We start from the raw sequence: 16,405 nt of genomic DNA, 5'->3' as shown, positions 1-16,405 counted from the left end.
CTAATATTTTGGCCATGATTGCAGCATTGAGCTATTTCTGTCCGGAGCTTGTATGGATGACGGGACTGTTAGATGCTTGTAAAAATTCTTCTCCCGCGCACCCCCAAGATTGTCAGTGGGGTTAAGGTCTCTGGACTCTGTGGTGGCCAATCCATGTGAACATGGTGCCACTATCACAATTTGAGTTTGATGAGTCCTGGCATTGTCATAAAAGAAATTCACTGATGGAATAACCAGCTACTCACGACATCAATTGGGGTCAAATGACTCATTTACCATATGAAACAATATCTTCCATGCAGCAATTACCCAATGAGAGGCTCTTACAAATTTGATTGATCTTTTTATGGTTAGATAATCAAACTACTCACCAAACTCGAATCATTTACATTTATATAATATATTATATATAATTAACATCTATTATAAATATACACAATATAAAATATATTGTACAATATAACTAATTTATTTACATGTATATAATATATTATATATAATTAACATATATTATAAATATACACAATATAAAATATGTGTATATTTTACATAGACATAAACTGGGTTTGTGGGTGTAAAATAATTAGTAGAAGTTGAATACACTACATGTATGAATGCTATGCTACGCTTACCGATGCGTTTTACGTCGTTTATTACGGAAGGCGGAAGGGAATTAGGTAGATCACGTGACCGCAGGGCTGGAACTAAAATTGCGGAACCCACGAGCTGTCATGTGATTTGCACTCCGGCTCCGTTTTGAGGACGGAACCGCTGTTTTTTCGCAGCAGCTGGGAATTCTGCAGAATGTATTCGGCCGGAACTGAGAGTTTAATAAAACAAGCCAGGTACTCGCGTTTAGCTTCTAACTGCAGCTTAGTTTCTAATGGTGGTCTGGGTGTTTTATGTATGCAACGCGTGTTGTTTTTTCTCATGCTGAAACAGAGAAATACAAGATGAAGAGCTGCAGAAGTTCTACGTCCGCGTATCCAAAATGCTCAGCAGCAAGGAACACTGCAGCGAGACCATCGACTCTCTGCAGAGGCTTAAATTAATCGTTTCGGCGACAAAATACGCGCGACTGTAAGTTGCAGCTGCATGCGAATTCAGCTCGGCTCCGCTTTGAGTTGACGCGCCAGTCTACTGTCTGACAGACTCCCGGCGGAGGTGCAGAACAAGCTGCAGACGCTGCTCCGCTCGCCCGGCTGCCCGGAGCAGCTCCGTCTGCTCTGCTCTGCCGTCCTCAGCGAGAGTCTTCCTCCCAGTGTCCGCAGCCTCTCCGCCGGCCTCACGCAGGACTGCAGGTCCCTCGGCAGCGTGGCGGCAATCGTTCTGGCTCAGGTAGCGTCTCACACACACACACACACACACACACACACACACACACACAACGGGTGAGACAGGTGTGCTTGGGTGGGAGCTGTGTTGCCAGATCGTACCAGTAACCTTGAATTATCGCACTTTCATTTCCATTCAGGCTTTGCTCAGGAATTCTGCGCATATTATATTGTGTAATGCAACCTTTTACCTACAGAACTGCGCCTCTACCTAAAACTGGGGTCTTTCCCCCGTTCGTTTCTGTAAGTCTGATTGCGATGTTGCGTATTCCTACTCTTTGCGTCTTCAGTGACTGCAACTCATCGTTGTTTACTTTGTGCGTCACCACGTGTTCGGAAGGCAACTGAGGCACTGCATTATGGGATCTGTAGTTTGCGTTGTATCAGCGCTTCATATCGCCGGGCCTTTATAATAGATCGATATTAAATAATCGCGAGTTTGACACCAATGTGTTACACAGCCAGATGAAAACAGAGATCTGTATCTGGTCGTGCTAATTAAATATCTTTATTAAATGAAGGGGTAAAATTATCGTACATTATGGGATTGATCGTACAGTGTAAAATGATTGTACAAATACATTAATTGTCTGGCACGCTGGCTGGGATATGTTTTGATGTTACATGATGTTGATTTTGGCCGACAGGGGGCGTCATCCTCTGGCCTCTGTGGAACCAATGAAAGTGTTTAGTTGTATCATGTGACACGACACAGCACCCAGTGCACACAGTGAAATGTGTCCTCTGAGGGACAGTGTGTGTGGGGACAGTGCCCTGCTCAGTGGCACTTTGTGGGTCGGGATTACTGGGCCGCTTCCTTACCAGCTAGGCCACTGACTTCCTGAGGCCATCGACTTTTAAAGAGAAACACTGTGGCCCTTTAAATCTCAAATTTTGCAATATTCCCATCATGGAAGCATGTTGTGTTGAGAGTGTAATAGAGCAAAATTGCTATATGCATTTATATTATATAAACATATACTTTTATCTTGGTGGATGCTGACCAGTTCTTGTGATCCTTTACTTTACTTTACTTTATTTAGCAGACGCTTTTATCCAAAGCGATTTACAAGAGGAAGACACCAGCAATTCTCGTTCGATTTCTATAGAATATTGAGTTTACAAACTAAGAGCCCTGATAAGGCTCAACTTGTCAGCGAGGAGCATGCTCAGAGATTGTTAGGTGCTAGACGAAGAAAAATGATAATGTATTTATACATTTTTGTATTGTTTGTGCAATGTATTTGTATTGTTTGTGATCCACAGGCTGGAAATAAGGATGAGCTCCTTCCTCTCTGCCAGCATTTACTAAAGTGCCTGGAGTCACGACAGCCTGAAGGCCAGATTTGTAAACACACACTTCCCATCCTCTCCAAGATCATTTCCTTCTTTCCAGAAATTCTCAGTGAGGGTATGCGGCCTAACACTCTCCAAATGTACTGTTGACCAAATGCACAAGTATACATGGGCTAGTTATGGGGCAAATTATTATAATTTTTTATGGGTTCAATATTGTTCATTATTGATGTGTGAAGATGTGTTACATTTCCCCAGACAGCAGTAATGTTAAACAGTAAAGCATATTGAACATTTTCTGTTATAAAAAGCTTTTTTTTTATCCCCTCATCTTTGTCTATAATGCACACATATTAGGTAACTACCCTGCAGTGTATCAAGCATCACAGAATCAACAGTATTGTGATATTGAAATGTTATTGCATTGGTGGATTCTCCGCAATTTCCACCATGAATATGTTGATTAATTATTGTTGTTTTTTTTTATTTAAAGACCAGATTAACCTTGTCAATCGGAAGCTGGTTGACTGGCTGCGATATGCTAGCGTTCACCAGGGAGCATCTTTGTCTTCTGGAGGATTTTTCACTGGTCCCAGGTCACGCCAGGTACAATGGGCATACAGCTTAACTAGTTTGGTGACAGTTCTCAGCATCTTGTTAATCGTTCGGTATTGATTACTGTATTGGTGACAACTGTCTTCCCATAGCCCGGCCCAATGACTGAGGTGGATGGCGTGGTGGTTGGAGACTTCTTCACTGTACTTTGTGTGGGCCAGAGCTACACAGAAGACCAGTGGATGAACATGTATGCCTTCTCCATGCTTAGGAAGTGGCTCCTCACCTATGATTCAGAGGGAACCTGCAACACAGAGTCAGGTAGTCCTGTTGGACCATGTGTCCTGCCCCACACTCCTCCAGTCTTCAATTTCTATTCATTTTAAATTCGACCAGTTTTGTTCAATTTATTACATTTGTATAATCCAGTGCCTCGTGGTAAATTTGAAGCATATTTGCTAAACAAGCAAAAATAACAAAGCTGGGTTTTCGCTTTTGCTAGCCCATCTTAAACGAACTCAGATCATGCAATCATTGAGCCAAGGTAAGTCATGAATGTAACCAATCAAAATACAGCCTGTGCTGCTAACACTTCTAAATCTTTTGAAATGAACACAAACCTCTTTGATTGTGCAGCAACTGCTTCTCCAATCAAATATTTCTGTTGCAGTGATTTTGTGACAACCTGTCCTGGATTTCTGGTCAAATTATTCTGCACGTGATTTTTGTCCTCATCCTTTCTTGCCATGTTTTGAATCTCATCTGTTTGTGAAACATGGATGGCATGATTTTATGTATTCTATATCCCTGCTTTGCTGGGTCAGAGTGTTGATTGGGACTGATGCTGCGTGTGATACCATGTGGTGTCGTGGCAGATGACCGGTCGGAAGTGGATAGCTCGGTGATGTCCATGGTTTCGGCCACATCTTCCTCCAGCCGTCTGCTCCCTCCTAAGGAGCGACTGAGAGAGAAATCCTTTGAATACTGCCAGCGGCTGATTGAACAGAGCGACCGGAGTGAGTGAAATCATCTCACAATAATTGTCATTGTAGTCTTGGTTGTGTGCAACACAGGCAATACAAATGGTTCAGCCATCTTTTCTCATTATGTGTGTCATATTTGAGGGACACAAAGTTCAAATAACAGTGCTCAAAACCTGGAAGATTCATGTAATGGGAAAAGGTCTTTAAAGTATTGGAATACGAATTAAACATTAAACAGTTCTGGAGAAGCCATTGAAATCTGAATGACTGTGTAGTGAAGTACATATAGTTCCCATAAGACAGCACGAGAATATTTTCTATGTTTACAACTACATCGTTTGCTAGGTTTACGTAGTGAATCGCTTCACGTGCTACTGCGTGCATTGCTTCCATATTCCAGCACCTGCACAGCCATGTGTCTTCATTTAAGTCATGTAAATTACATCTGATCTATGCAGGAACCTGATGGGGCTCGGGCCTGTGCAAAATTGGAGGAAGAGACACTGTTATTAAGATTCAGGGTTGTCATAAGTTTAGTTTAACAATATTTTGGTAAATTATTTTCTAAAAAAAGATATAAATGTTGTTGAATGTCAATTTAATGCTTTATTTGGACATTCATGAATTTTCCTAATTTCAGAGGCAATAAAAAGGACAGACACTGAACTTCAGAAAGTGGTATGTGGGTTTTATTGTCTCTTATCTTTATCTGGTATTGTTACACTACCAATGTAATGTTTCGACATTCCAACACTATAAAGATGTTTTAAGAATCAGATTCCTCAGAGACTACGCTTTTCACACTATTGTAGTCATCAATAGCAGCTTCATGAGGTGATCATTAACATGAGTGAACACAAAGCAGCCAGCTGTTGGAAAAACCTCCCATTGCTTGACACAAGGTGTTTCGAGTGTTAAATCCAGTCACCAAGTTGGTTGCCAAAAATATGAAATTGTTTTTGCTTTGTTTCCAAATTTTTCTTTTGTTTGTTTACTGCATTATCTCGTGTTATTTTCTAGTTTTCTACAGTGGTCATTTGTTGATGTCATGTGAAATATGTATGGATCTTCATCAATACATGCCTCCATCCACTCAGTGCTTGATTGAGGCGGTGGCCGTCATGGACATCATATGTAAGGAAGACTCATCATACGTCTACCGCGCCTTTCCCTGCCTCAAGGCCCTGTATGGTCGCCTGAGTGGAGACCTGGCTTTCGCTCGAGCTCTGATGCCGATTGCCCAGTTCTACCTCAACCACAGTGAGTTATTTATTAGGGTCTATATGCTTCCTGAGCTGAATGAAAGGGCCGTAGGGGAAAACCTGTGCCCGTCTGACCCCAGGTGAGATGGCGGCTGTGGACTCGGAGGCCGTCTTCCGACACCTCCTTTCCCGCTTCCCCTCGGAGATGTTCAATGAGCCGTTGCTGGCGTTTGAGTTTGTGCAGTTCTGCAGGCTCAACATGGCTGTGCTGCAGGAGAGAGTGCCTCTGTACAGGCAAAGCTTTCCCAACATTTTTAAGGTGACACAATATTAAAACTTTTTAGTAGCTGTACTTCAGGAAGTAGTTTTAGCGGTGAAATTAGTCTTTTCACTATATCTATTAAGTAAGAAGTGAGTCTTTGAGTAAACATAATTTAAAAATGTTTGTCAGTCCTTGACTCGGTGAAGGTGCTATGTCTGTGTCTGCATGCAGTTCCTGGCTTGGAACAGTCCGGCCCTCATTGCTGACTACATGGAGCTGCTACCTTCACTCATGTGCCGGGAGACGGCCGTGGAGATCCTCCACACCCTGCTGGATCTGCCCTGCTTGGCGGCCACCCTGGACCTTCAGCAGAAGTACTGAAATGGTTTATTCACTGTGAATTCCCATTCTAGGAAATTCCTCTTATTTAAAAGGACATGATGTTTGGGTGATTGGCTGGAATTTGGCCTCTGTGAAATTTACAAAGTGTAAATTGTGTTTACAGGTCAGCCACCTTCCAGGCCGCTGACCGTGTTCTCTGGGACAATGGCACGAAACTCGCCAACTGTCTGGAGGCCTTTCGGCAGCCCTCCTGCAGAGGCCTGTTTCTGTACATACTGCGACCTGAGGCGGGTACTGGAGACACCATAGACCGGTGAGAACTGGAACATGAAATGTCATTGGTGTGGTGAGATTTCCATCTTGATGTTTCCTGTCAGTGGCTAAACCCAAATCAGGACTCCACTCTACTGACCAGATTGACCGCTTCCTGTTTACCCGCTGCAGGTTGAATATGTTGCACGAGATGCTGGCGGATATGAGTGAGAGTCCACGCGTCATTCAGTGTGCGCAAATTGTTCCAGTGCTGCTCCATGTGTTCTTCAACCACGTCGCCCAGGTAACCACAACATACTCAGGATTAGCTAATGAGAGACAATCTGTCTTTAAATTACTTCATTAAAACCCACCTCCAGTCTCTTCTAAAGTTGTACATTTAAATACAAATGTGCTGTCAGTCTGTGTTCTATATACTTGTTGATGTGTCGATGTAATGGTTATGTGAGTGCATAATGTTACTATAATCAACAAGACCTCCCTGAACTTGTGTGTGTGTGTGTGTGTGTGTGTGTCTTTTCTCAGTTTACAGATAAGAAACTCAGCAACCAGTTAGCCCTTGTTGTTCTGGAGAGAAGCAGTCAACTCTACCGTATCAGCAAGTTCAAAAGTGAGCTACTCAGGTCAGCCACAGCATCGTCACATCATGCGGATCTAATTGTGTTTTTTGTGTATATGTGTATAATACATATACAGTAATCAAATTTTTTTTTAATGTATTGGAAAATAATATTGATGGGAAAACATCAATATTTAATGATATAACAGTTAAATTGTGTTTTTATTACAGAGTGTTTAGTGCTCATATTCGAACCTTGTGCAAGCTCCACCCATCACTCCTTATTGATCAGTCCAGAGAGCTGCTGGACTTTGCTGGGAGCGTAAGCAACATCTCCAGCAAAAAGGAGCTGTACACTAGTGTGGTGAGTTGGTGCATGGATCACTCTGTTGCTCCATTTCATTGAAAGAAGTACATTTTCACCAACTTTTTTTTTTTCTTCAGTGATGAAAATTTGTTTGTCAAACGCTAAAAGCTGGTGTGTGTGTGTGTGTGTGTGTGTGTGTGAACAGGTTTGGATGATTGGAGAGTACCTGTCTGTGTCATATGATAAACGCTGCACTGTGGAACTCATCACTTCCTTTTTTGAGAGTCTGGAGGCTGTGCTCTTAGAGATCACCCAGGTTCGCCAGTCAACCAAACCACCTAACTACCACCCCCGGGTCCTAACTGTTCTGATGACCACCTTGTCCAAGCTGGCGTCCCGAAGTCAGGACCTGATTCCCAGGTAGGTGTCAGTTGGCCGGAGCTCCTCTATGCTTCTTTGGTTTTCCTGCTCCCTGCCCAGCTCGTTTCAAGTGTGCCGCTGCTGTCTCCCCCACCACAGGTTGTCCCTGTCCCTATCTAAGATGCGCACATTTGCCCAGAGTGCACCTGTAGCATCATGCTACAGTGAAGAGGACATCGAGGAGATCATCACCCGTGCCAGTGAACTGGTGAACCTACTGAAGCTACCCAATGTGGCCCAGTTTGTGCTGGCGCCCTCCCCTCATGGAGACAACCCTCGCTGGCACAAGGACACCAACACTTCCCTCCCCCATAGCATGCGGGCCGTCAGCGGCCTCCTCCACAAAAACTCCAGCTTCCTGCCTGGCTGAGCTCTCAGCACTCAGCACTAAACCTGAGGATTATAGACGATGGGCTGGCTCCAGCAGGGACATGGGCTTGTGGGTACAAAAGTGTGTGAGACTGACTGTCTTCTCTCAGTAAAATGCCCTTAAATTAGCGATTCCTTAACACCAACCAGATATGTCCAGATGCTGAAAGTGAAGTCTCTCTTAAATACTTTATTTTTTTAATCAAAAAAATATTTATACAGTACAATGATTTGTGATGAATAGATTTCCTGACAGCCTTCGGGCATAAAATCATTAAAATAAGTGCCATAAAAACATGGAATGTATTTTCTGATCTAAAGATTCAAGTGATTGTCCATTTTGTCCAGGGATGCAACAGAGGACACTAAGATTTCAAATAAATATCAACCACACAGTCTGGATGTAAATTAAAAATTAGTAGGAAAACAACATATTGTTAATGGTAAAATGGGACACACATTGGCCCTGATTTTCAGTTATTAAACAATAATCAGCACCATGTGTAGGTTGTCAAAGGCAAGAAAGTTCTTGTCCTGTTAAGCAAGAAAAGGCCTCTGTGTGATTGGTTCAATGCAGCATTTTTCCTCTAATTCCTGGAGCAGAAATGTTATGATCCATGTGATATTTAAAATAGGTCTTTTCAGACAACACTACAGTAACACTAACTAACTGCCAATGTGAACATAAACAGATGTTAATTAATGATTATTTTAGTCTGTTTTCAATGTAAATGCCAACCGAGACAGACTGTTAAAATACCTCTAAATTATATACTCTCAATCTGTTAAAATCCAATAAATACTGAATCAATACAGTATATACAATTCACAATACTCCCTTAAGGGACAGATTGTGTTCAGTCTGCAGCACATCAGCTTCTGAAAGGCCACTGTGGTCACACATTTCTCAATTAATAGACTGCACTTTGTCAACTCTGGCTGCTTTCTGTTGAGTACAAATACTTCCAAATGGTATAGTAATGTATGCCTGCTCCTACGGCAACAAAGATGTGCCAGATGGCATGGGCAAATGGAACGAGGCCGTCACTCTTGAAGAACACAATGCCCAGGCAGTAGAAGAAGCCGCCCACTGACAGTTCAAGTACACCATTCCTGTCTGCCTATGAGAGAGACACAGAGAGACACAGAGAGACACAGAGAGAGACAGAGAGAGACAGAGAGAGAGAGAGACAGAGACACAGAGCTGTCATGGCTGTATGTCCAGGACATTATTAATCCATATAGCTACAGTTTTGCATCACTAGGTTCAGTTCTGGAGTAAAAGAAGGCTCACAACTCTTTAAAAAAATACAACTTTTTGGAAAACATGAGTTTAGAGAATTATGACAATTTAAACTTGTTTTGGTATAATTGATACATTCATGCACATTTACATATACTAGAAAACACGTCCTCAAAATTGAAGTGAATTATGTTTTAGCTGCCTGATCCGTTTTCTCGGTCTCTGAGATATTTGAATGCGCAAAAGGAAAAGCCATTTTTTCCCCACAAATATCTTTGATATTCTGATGTGGCACTTAGAGATTTTTGTACTGTAAGGAGTACTATATGTGCACTTTTCTTACCATTGACAGGAGCACCAGGGCAGGGAGGACACCCATGGTTGTATAGCACAGTAGCTCAACAATCTTATACCTGATCACAGTAATAACACAAAGGTCATACACATGTATCATGTAATATTCATGTAATATTCATCATGACAACTTCAGACGGACTCTAACCTCTCATGGAAGAAGAAGACGTATGTTGCACCGACACAGGCCATGATCCACACCACCCAGCGCATTTGGGATGCCCATGGACCCAGCTCTCTCAGATTGAGCCTGGGGGAAAAAATGAATCCAGACAGGCCAGCCACAGAATTTCTTTACACTACTGGGTTATTTGATTAAAATGAAGTTTGTATAAAAGTCTTAAAAAAAGTGACCCAAAATGTACAATTAGGTGAAACCGAATGTGCGTCTTCCACTCACCAGGGGGCATAGGAGGCAGCGATGAAGAAGTAAATCACCATGCGGTCACACATGTGAAAGCCCTGCTCCACCATCCTGTTGCAAACAGGAAGAAATGAGCTTCGGTCCAGTCAGGCCCAGTCTCCTGACACCAGGAGGCTTCTCTTCTAACCATCCCGCCATGCAGCGAATCCCCATTAAAACCCCCTAGCCTCCCAATTTAATGGCTCAAAGAAGCTCATTAAGAGCTGATTGCAAGCGCGAAGCAAACCGCAGAACGAATACAAGGCTATTTGCTTGCCGTCGTCCAGCCAAGAATTCTCTGGCGAGGATTGTTTTCATTACTGAATGGAGTGGGAACTAGTATGCAAGAAAGGAGTAATGAGAACAGGACGAGGAGCGATTCACTTACCAAAGCTACCCTTATTTTCACGTGTCCTGATCATGAACGGACACGTCCAAATGAGTCCCTCAACCAGCATCATAAAGCAGCTGAAGTTATGGGGTGAAGCAGTTCACTTTCCTGCTCTTCTACTTTCCTACCTGTACTTTTTCCATCGAGTTTCCCATGTTTTGTTAAGTGCTCGGAAATTTTAAACCTATGCATGCTGGCAGAAAACACACACACACACACACACACTGAAAAAACTGGAGTGGGACTTTACAGTTCCTATTGTTAGCAGGCAAGCGGCAACACATGCCCTGCCTCTCAAGACTACTGTACTGTAAATAATCAACTGGGATCTCACAAAGGGGTTTTCAGTCCTGCTACTCAAGGCCCCCTGCCAAATGGTTTAACTCCAGTCCATGCTTAATAAGGTTACACAACAATCCAATGATGCATGTGGTAGGTGGGAGGCACAAATACACTTTGGCAGCACAATCTGAGCTTTTGAAGCATGTTTGCAATGGGGAGATATTTATATATATATCCCCATTTTTTTTTTTTTTACAGGGTGTATTATAGAATGGCTACGCAAAAGTCTTTCAATCTGGTACATACATACCTAAGGTGGCCTTTCTTCCAAGAAATGGTATGGAACATAGTGGACATTATAAACAGGCTTGACAGGCCAGCGCCATACATCCATGCTGTTGTGGCCTTCCAGTGGTCGTCAGACAGGAAGTACAGCAAAGTGCTGCCCAGGATACTTGGAATAATCCAGAGCTATGATAAGAATGGAAATTAAATGCAAAACGTCAGAATTAATTTCTTCTCCCCCCCTTGACTCCCCCCAGCCCACACATATTGTACAGGAACTGTCAGTATCTGAGCTGATATTGACCCACCCTCACAACCCGGCTATTATACTTCATTTTCACCACAATCCCTTGGGACGGACAAGTATCATTTACAAATTGGCTGGCGCACTCGGCATTAGGACAGGGCAAATGGAAGATGAATTGGATAAAGCTTGAAGTCCAGACTAAACCCAAATCTCATTGACCGACCCTCCGTCTGTCTTTCTGTCAGTCAGCGTCTGTGGACATCTGCTCTCAACTCTCAAGCCTGAAGAAGGCCATACCATGACAAGAACCAGATTGCTTCTTTCCAAGTGAATTATTTTTCAATTACATTTCATTTTCATTGAAGTGGATTGTGTTTCAGCATCCTGACATAATCTGCTTTCTCTGTCTCTCAGATATTTAAAAAAAAATGATATTCTGATGTGGTGTTTACAGAAGAGCAGGATTTTGGTCAGGGCTTCCAGGCGCCTTTGCTATTAGGGCGGGCATGCAGACCAGATGTGCTTCTGTAGCAGACAGGGATTAGCATGGGCAGGATGTTAACCAAACTGCTGAACGGGTGCAAGGCAACAGCATCGTTCATTAAAAAAAAAAAACACACACACACACACACACACACACACTATAACAGGAACAGAAAAATCCATTCATTTGCTGATGATTTGTCTCTTGTTGTAACCCAGTAACCACATCCCCCATCTGTAATGGCAGCGTTTGGCCAACTGCTTTCTGTTTTCTTTGCTATTTTCACACAGAGACCAATATATTTAATTCAAAACCAAAACCCGATAAAATCTACAAAGTGCAGAGAATTAGAGCAACGTACCCCATGGGTGGCACAGTTGGCAGCATGCTCGTATTCTGTAGGCTGATATCTCTTGCTTGGGGGAACTCTGGTGTTCATGAATCTAAGAAATGGTTAAAAGAACAATCTTTTATGAGTTCTGCTTCTGTCACTGATGGTGATTTAAAGGCATCTTTCGAAGCCATAATATGGAGCATACTCCATCAGGATGCAGACTGACACCCTTCCAACTAGATTAATGGAGGTCTGTGTCTACAAAATCTCTTGCCACCGAGAACAAGCACCAAGCATCCATTCTGTTTCTGAAGCCTGGACAGGGAAGAAGGACGGTTTGTCCTTTCTGAGCAACTCTCCTCTGTAAGCAGCTTGGCACCAGCGTGCAGCCATGAACATTAATGCCACTTAACTGGGAAAAATAACAGAAAAAGAAAGCCATCAGAAAAGGAAAGAGGAGGAGGAAAAAGGCGCAGAGCAGCTTCTCCCATAACTAATGAGTGAACTGATTGGTTCCAGACAGGCTGGGCTCCCTGTGGTCTAGATGATGAAAATGTCTCATTTGAATCACATGATTGAAGACGCCAGCAGGAGAGAGAAAGTCTCCCAATGAAGGCACCAGTCATTCCTTACTCAATATTTGCCTCTTTTTTTTTAAAGCCACAGCTTCTGCGCCGCACCGGTGTCACCAGGTCAACACCATGCCTGCTCTCTGTTTAGGAAAATAGCGTCACCTGAGATCACGAGAGACGTGCCGTCTAATCATGCATGAAGCAATACAGCGCCCGTTTGGCCAAAACCACTCGAAATGGAGACATAACATGCTGATGCAGACCGGCAAAGCTTTAAATGGGACTCCAAGCTTTCGTATATCCCACCGTGCAGATGCAATCTGCAATCTGTCATGTTTTTAGTTTAACAGGCAGAGGCTGTGGGATAATGCAGCATGCTAAAAAAAAAGAACTGCAAAACGAAATGTCATTTAAATGGCATCAGTGACAGTCAATAGTTGGCGTGCATGGCACATTGTGCTACAGTTATTAAGAAAGTGGGGATGCGTGCTTCCTGTAAAGGTGTCTTAGAAGGGCCTGCCATGTCACACAGATTCAACACTCATGTTATCTGCCCTTTTCACTGGGTGGCTCAGTATTGCTCGGTAATCCTGCTTAGAATCTGAGGGTCTTTATGCCGCGCATATTGAGCAGACGGACTGATGATGTCACTGTATCCATGCCGACCACAGTCTTGGGGATTTTCTCGCTATTTGCCATGGAGCACCTTTGATCTGCGTGATTAAATTAACTCCGACCGTAGCATGGAGTGAATGCAGGATGATTTCTTATGCATGGCTGTTTTCGGGGCAGAGCACCTGAGACACGGCACGTGTGCAGTTGCCCCGTTTTATTTTTTTCAACACAACGCCAGCGGTGGTCCAGGCCATTTGTCCCGTGATGCAATCTAATCAACAGTAAATCTGCTCTGCCAGTCCCTCAAAGCATTATGTAAAGGGTTACTATATATCTGGGCCTGTTACGAAACGTGCTTTCGTAAGATCAGCCAGTCACTCCTGCACACCTCTTCTGATGTTGTTTCACTGAAAAAGTGGGAAAAGAAATGTTCCTGAGACGGTTTCTCTGCTGAAAGGAAAAAGCAGCAAATCTCCGATCAAGGTAAATGACGTGCACGCCCCTGCCTTGCTGCAGGAATAAAACTCCGAGGGACTTTGTGCAGATAGTAGCCCCGAGTGTTTACTTTGTTTATGCCCAACGCCACTTTCTCTGGAAAAACAAGCAGGCTGGATTTTCCAGTTGATTTAATAAAGTCCAGCATTAATAAAAAGTAACCGCAGATGGTAGATAAAGAGGAACCGGTTCATCTGGCCAATGACAGAAAAGAAGACAAACTAAAGAGGGCTTGGCGATGGAACACTGCGTGGGTTTAAAAAGGAGAAATGCGTGGGTGCTGTCCGCTTTAATGGCTAATGCTGAAGAAGACGCCAAGGCGACAGCAACATGCTGCGAACGCTGCGTTTGTTCACCAGTGACAAGTGCTTAGTGGGGCAGAAAAATCAAGATTGTTTGTGCCCTGGAGGGTCTATATAGTCAGTGAGGACAAGATGATTCATGACGCTTGTATGATTTGTCAAGCCCAAAATTCCCCTTTCAAGTGAAGGCAGGCTCAGGGACTCCGGGCTCTTATTTGTACTATATACTGTTTTGGGCTCAAATTTCCCCCCTAGAAATTCCCAACAGAATGAGTCAGGTCACATGACCGCATGCACCATAAACAGGTTTTAAGAAAGGTACACACACAATGTGGATGTCGCCGAAACACGTTCTCTCCATTGGCTTTCAGGCCACGTGTCCTTTGCCACAGCTGGTTGTTTTTTTTTTTTACTTAATCCCAAAAGATATTGCTGCTCTGCTTTTAACCATCACCCTTGGTGAGCAGTGGGCAGCCATGACAGGCGCCCGGGAGCAGTGTGTGGGGACGGTGCTTTTGCTCAGTGGCACCTTTGCGGATTCAGGAGGGCAAATGGCCTCCGCCATGCTGAAAGAGCCAGTGGTCCCAGCGAACCAGCAATATCTGCCGATTGACTGATTACTGAGAGCTGATCTCCAACGAGGCCTGTGAGGGCTCATCCCGCCTCGCTTTTCTAACCACTGAAGGATTTCGGAGCACCGGTTACTCAGCACCCCTGTGGATCACTCCTTTATGAGAGATGAGGGTCTGGGGGTGGTTCAGCTACCGAACAACTGGAGGTCTGGCATAATTACTAAAATTAACCAACCGCTAACCATACAGCTGAAACAAACAAAAACAGGCTAACATAGGTTGAAATCATAAGCCTTTCAGCTAAGTCAACCCACAGAAGTGTTTGTTGTTGGTGCAGTGGTGGCCTAGCGGTTAAGGAAGCGGCCGTGTAATCAGAAGGTCGCCGGTTCGAATCCCGATCTGCCAAGGTGCCACTGAGGTGCCACTGAGCAAAGCACCGTCCCCACACACTGCTCCCCGGGCGCCTGTCATGGCTGCCCACTGCTCACCAAGGGTGATGGTTAAGGACACATAATGTTGTGTCACCGTGTGCTGTGCTGCGGCGTTTCACTTCACTTTCCTCTTCTTTTCTTACAAAACAATCAACTACAAGGTCAGATTTCTTACACCTCCCTCCTCCCATTGTCTATGAAGGAAAAGAGGCCAAAAGCGCCGTAACCTGCACTGTCCGGAAATCCTGTCCTTCCTCTGCATACTGCTGAGCTGCACTCTCGTACTTTTTCACGTTTGGGGTTGAAAGGTATTACCTAATAGTAATACTTGTATGTTTCAGGATGCACGGTGGAGGTGACAAGGTGCCACCTTCTGTGCAATTCAATCACCTTCACGTGACACACTTTTTCAAGCCCAGGGAGCGAGAACGAAAACTGAAATAAAGAACTCGGACTAGAGTGGAGAAGAGGGTCCGTCATGTTATTTACGTGCTGCATGTCCCGGTTTCCTGCCTTATTATCTATTTAATACAGGCGTGCATGCCACGTACAAGCGGCATCTTTTAACCTGATTTAACTGTGCCAACTACACTGACTGTAAACTTAAAAAAAAAAAAAAAAAGTATTCAAACTTACTGTTGGTTGTCCCGAAGATTTATATAAGTTAAGCACGTAATCGTGCGTGCATGTTTGCATGAAGGCTACATAACGTGCGCAGTCGTTCCAAAACATGGCACGTCGCTGAACCTCGTGCCCGCCTACCTTCCATACTTGGTGTTCCTAAAGTCCATCGTGGGCGCGTGTGGTCATGTTTGGAACTTGCTCCGTCCCCGGCGTGTCCCTCTCAGCCCAGGACGAGTGGTGATGGACTCGGTCCCGCGCCGTCGCCGTCGCCGTGGTCCCCTCCCCTTCCCACGAGGAGCGCTTCAAAAATCCGCCTCATTCCCAAACAGAGATTTTTATTTGTTTCTTTCATTTTATTTCATATTTCGTCTCACGGTTTAGCTCAGGCAGGAGAGTTTTAATAAATTCCCTTTTTAATAACTCGTGGTGCTTCAACAGTGTAGCGGTAGTACGCGATTCCGAAGCAGGCTTTACATTCACGGCATGTGAAATGTGAGCGATTTATCAGAAAGCACAGTAAGCCCCCTGCTGGTGAGATAATACTCTTATTTTTACTCTTTTGGCCTGAAATTAAACCTCTAAATCTACAACAACGTCACAGATGAAAAATTTCTATTAAACATAACAGAATAATATCTGGTTACAACTAAAGCAGATCGAGGTCTTAAAGACGTTTAAATCCTACATTATTATATTGTTTTGAATCATACGTTATTATATTGATAATAATTAGACAAATTCATTGACTTGTGGGTAACACTCTAACCCATAAAGTCACAGTGTCTCAAGGGGGACTGTCCCCTACTGATTAAAAGCCACCCTGGAGAGGGCCTAAATTCCATAAATGTAAAAATAGGTATGTGTTCATG

General features: G+C 43.7%; 2 protein-coding genes across 6 annotated transcripts; one reads left to right on the top strand and one right to left on the bottom strand.

Moving 5' to 3' along the window:
- Window positions 1–726: 726 nt before the first annotated feature.
- Window positions 727–8,208, top strand: ap5z1 (adaptor related protein complex 5 subunit zeta 1). 3 transcript variants are annotated; one of them, XM_028987205.1, is made up of 18 exons: window positions 727–845; window positions 943–1,080; window positions 1,152–1,338; window positions 2,601–2,745; window positions 3,124–3,236; window positions 3,338–3,506; window positions 3,688–3,729; window positions 4,061–4,201; window positions 4,809–4,846; window positions 5,266–5,428; window positions 5,511–5,689; window positions 5,864–6,006; window positions 6,138–6,287; window positions 6,419–6,530; window positions 6,773–6,870; window positions 7,038–7,170; window positions 7,397–7,533; window positions 7,633–8,208. In XM_028987205.1, exons 1-18 carry the CDS (start codon window positions 805–807, stop codon window positions 7,901–7,903), a joined length of 2,400 nt encoding a protein of 799 aa, XP_028843038.1. In that variant the 5' UTR covers window positions 727–804; the 3' UTR covers window positions 7,904–8,208. The 3 variants fall into 3 exon arrangements, with proteins under 3 accessions (XP_028843038.1, XP_028843036.1, XP_028843037.1); XM_028987203.1 differs by having other exon boundaries at window positions 7,319–7,533; XM_028987204.1 differs by lacking the exon at window positions 3,688–3,729 and having other exon boundaries at window positions 7,319–7,533.
- mmd2a (monocyte to macrophage differentiation-associated 2a) lies at window positions 8,083–15,951 on the bottom strand. 3 transcript variants are annotated; one of them, XM_028987206.1, is made up of 7 exons: window positions 15,675–15,951; window positions 11,953–12,034; window positions 10,886–11,046; window positions 9,900–9,974; window positions 9,648–9,749; window positions 9,489–9,558; window positions 8,083–9,023 (listed from the first exon to the last, which is right to left on the bottom strand). In XM_028987206.1, the coding sequence occupies exons 1-7, from the start codon at window positions 15,701–15,703 to the stop codon at window positions 8,832–8,834; spliced, it is 711 nt and encodes a 236-aa protein (XP_028843039.1). In that variant the 5' UTR covers window positions 15,704–15,951; the 3' UTR covers window positions 8,083–8,831. The 3 variants fall into 3 exon arrangements, with proteins under 3 accessions (XP_028843039.1, XP_028843040.1, XP_028843041.1); XM_028987207.1 differs by lacking the exon at window positions 15,675–15,951 and adding an exon at window positions 15,549–15,663; XM_028987208.1 differs by lacking the exons at window positions 11,953–12,034; window positions 15,675–15,951 and adding an exon at window positions 15,549–15,638.
- Window positions 15,952–16,405: the final 454 nt, after the last annotated feature.

The sequence above is a fragment of the Denticeps clupeoides genome, chromosome 7, assembly GCF_900700375.1.
Source record: "Denticeps clupeoides chromosome 7, fDenClu1.1, whole genome shotgun sequence".
NCBI classification, from domain to species: domain Eukaryota; kingdom Metazoa; phylum Chordata; class Actinopteri; order Clupeiformes; family Denticipitidae; genus Denticeps; species Denticeps clupeoides.
Note: the sequence above shows the minus strand (reverse complement) of the source record. Positions and strands in the feature narration are given on the sequence as shown.

Coding starts and splice junctions, on each gene's coding strand:
- ap5z1 (XM_028987203.1), top strand. CDS start 805: ATGTATTCGGCCGGAACTGAGAGTTTAATAAAACAAGCCAG. Junction 4,202..4,808: donor GATTGAACAGAGCGACCGGA/GTGAGTGAAATC, acceptor TCCTAATTTCAG/AGGCAATAAAAAGGACAGAC. Junction 6,007..6,137: donor ACCCTGGACCTTCAGCAGAA/GTACTGAAATGG, acceptor TTGTGTTTACAG/GTCAGCCACCTTCCAGGCCG.
- mmd2a (XM_028987206.1), bottom strand. CDS start 15,703: ATGGACTTTAGGAACACCAAGTATGGAAG. Junction 11,047..11,952: donor CCAACTGTGCCACCCATGGG/GTACGTTGCTCT, acceptor TTCTTATCATAG/CTCTGGATTATTCCAAGTAT. Junction 9,559..9,647: donor GTCTTCTTCTTCCATGAGAG/GTTAGAGTCCGT, acceptor TACTGTGATCAG/GTATAAGATTGTTGAGCTAC.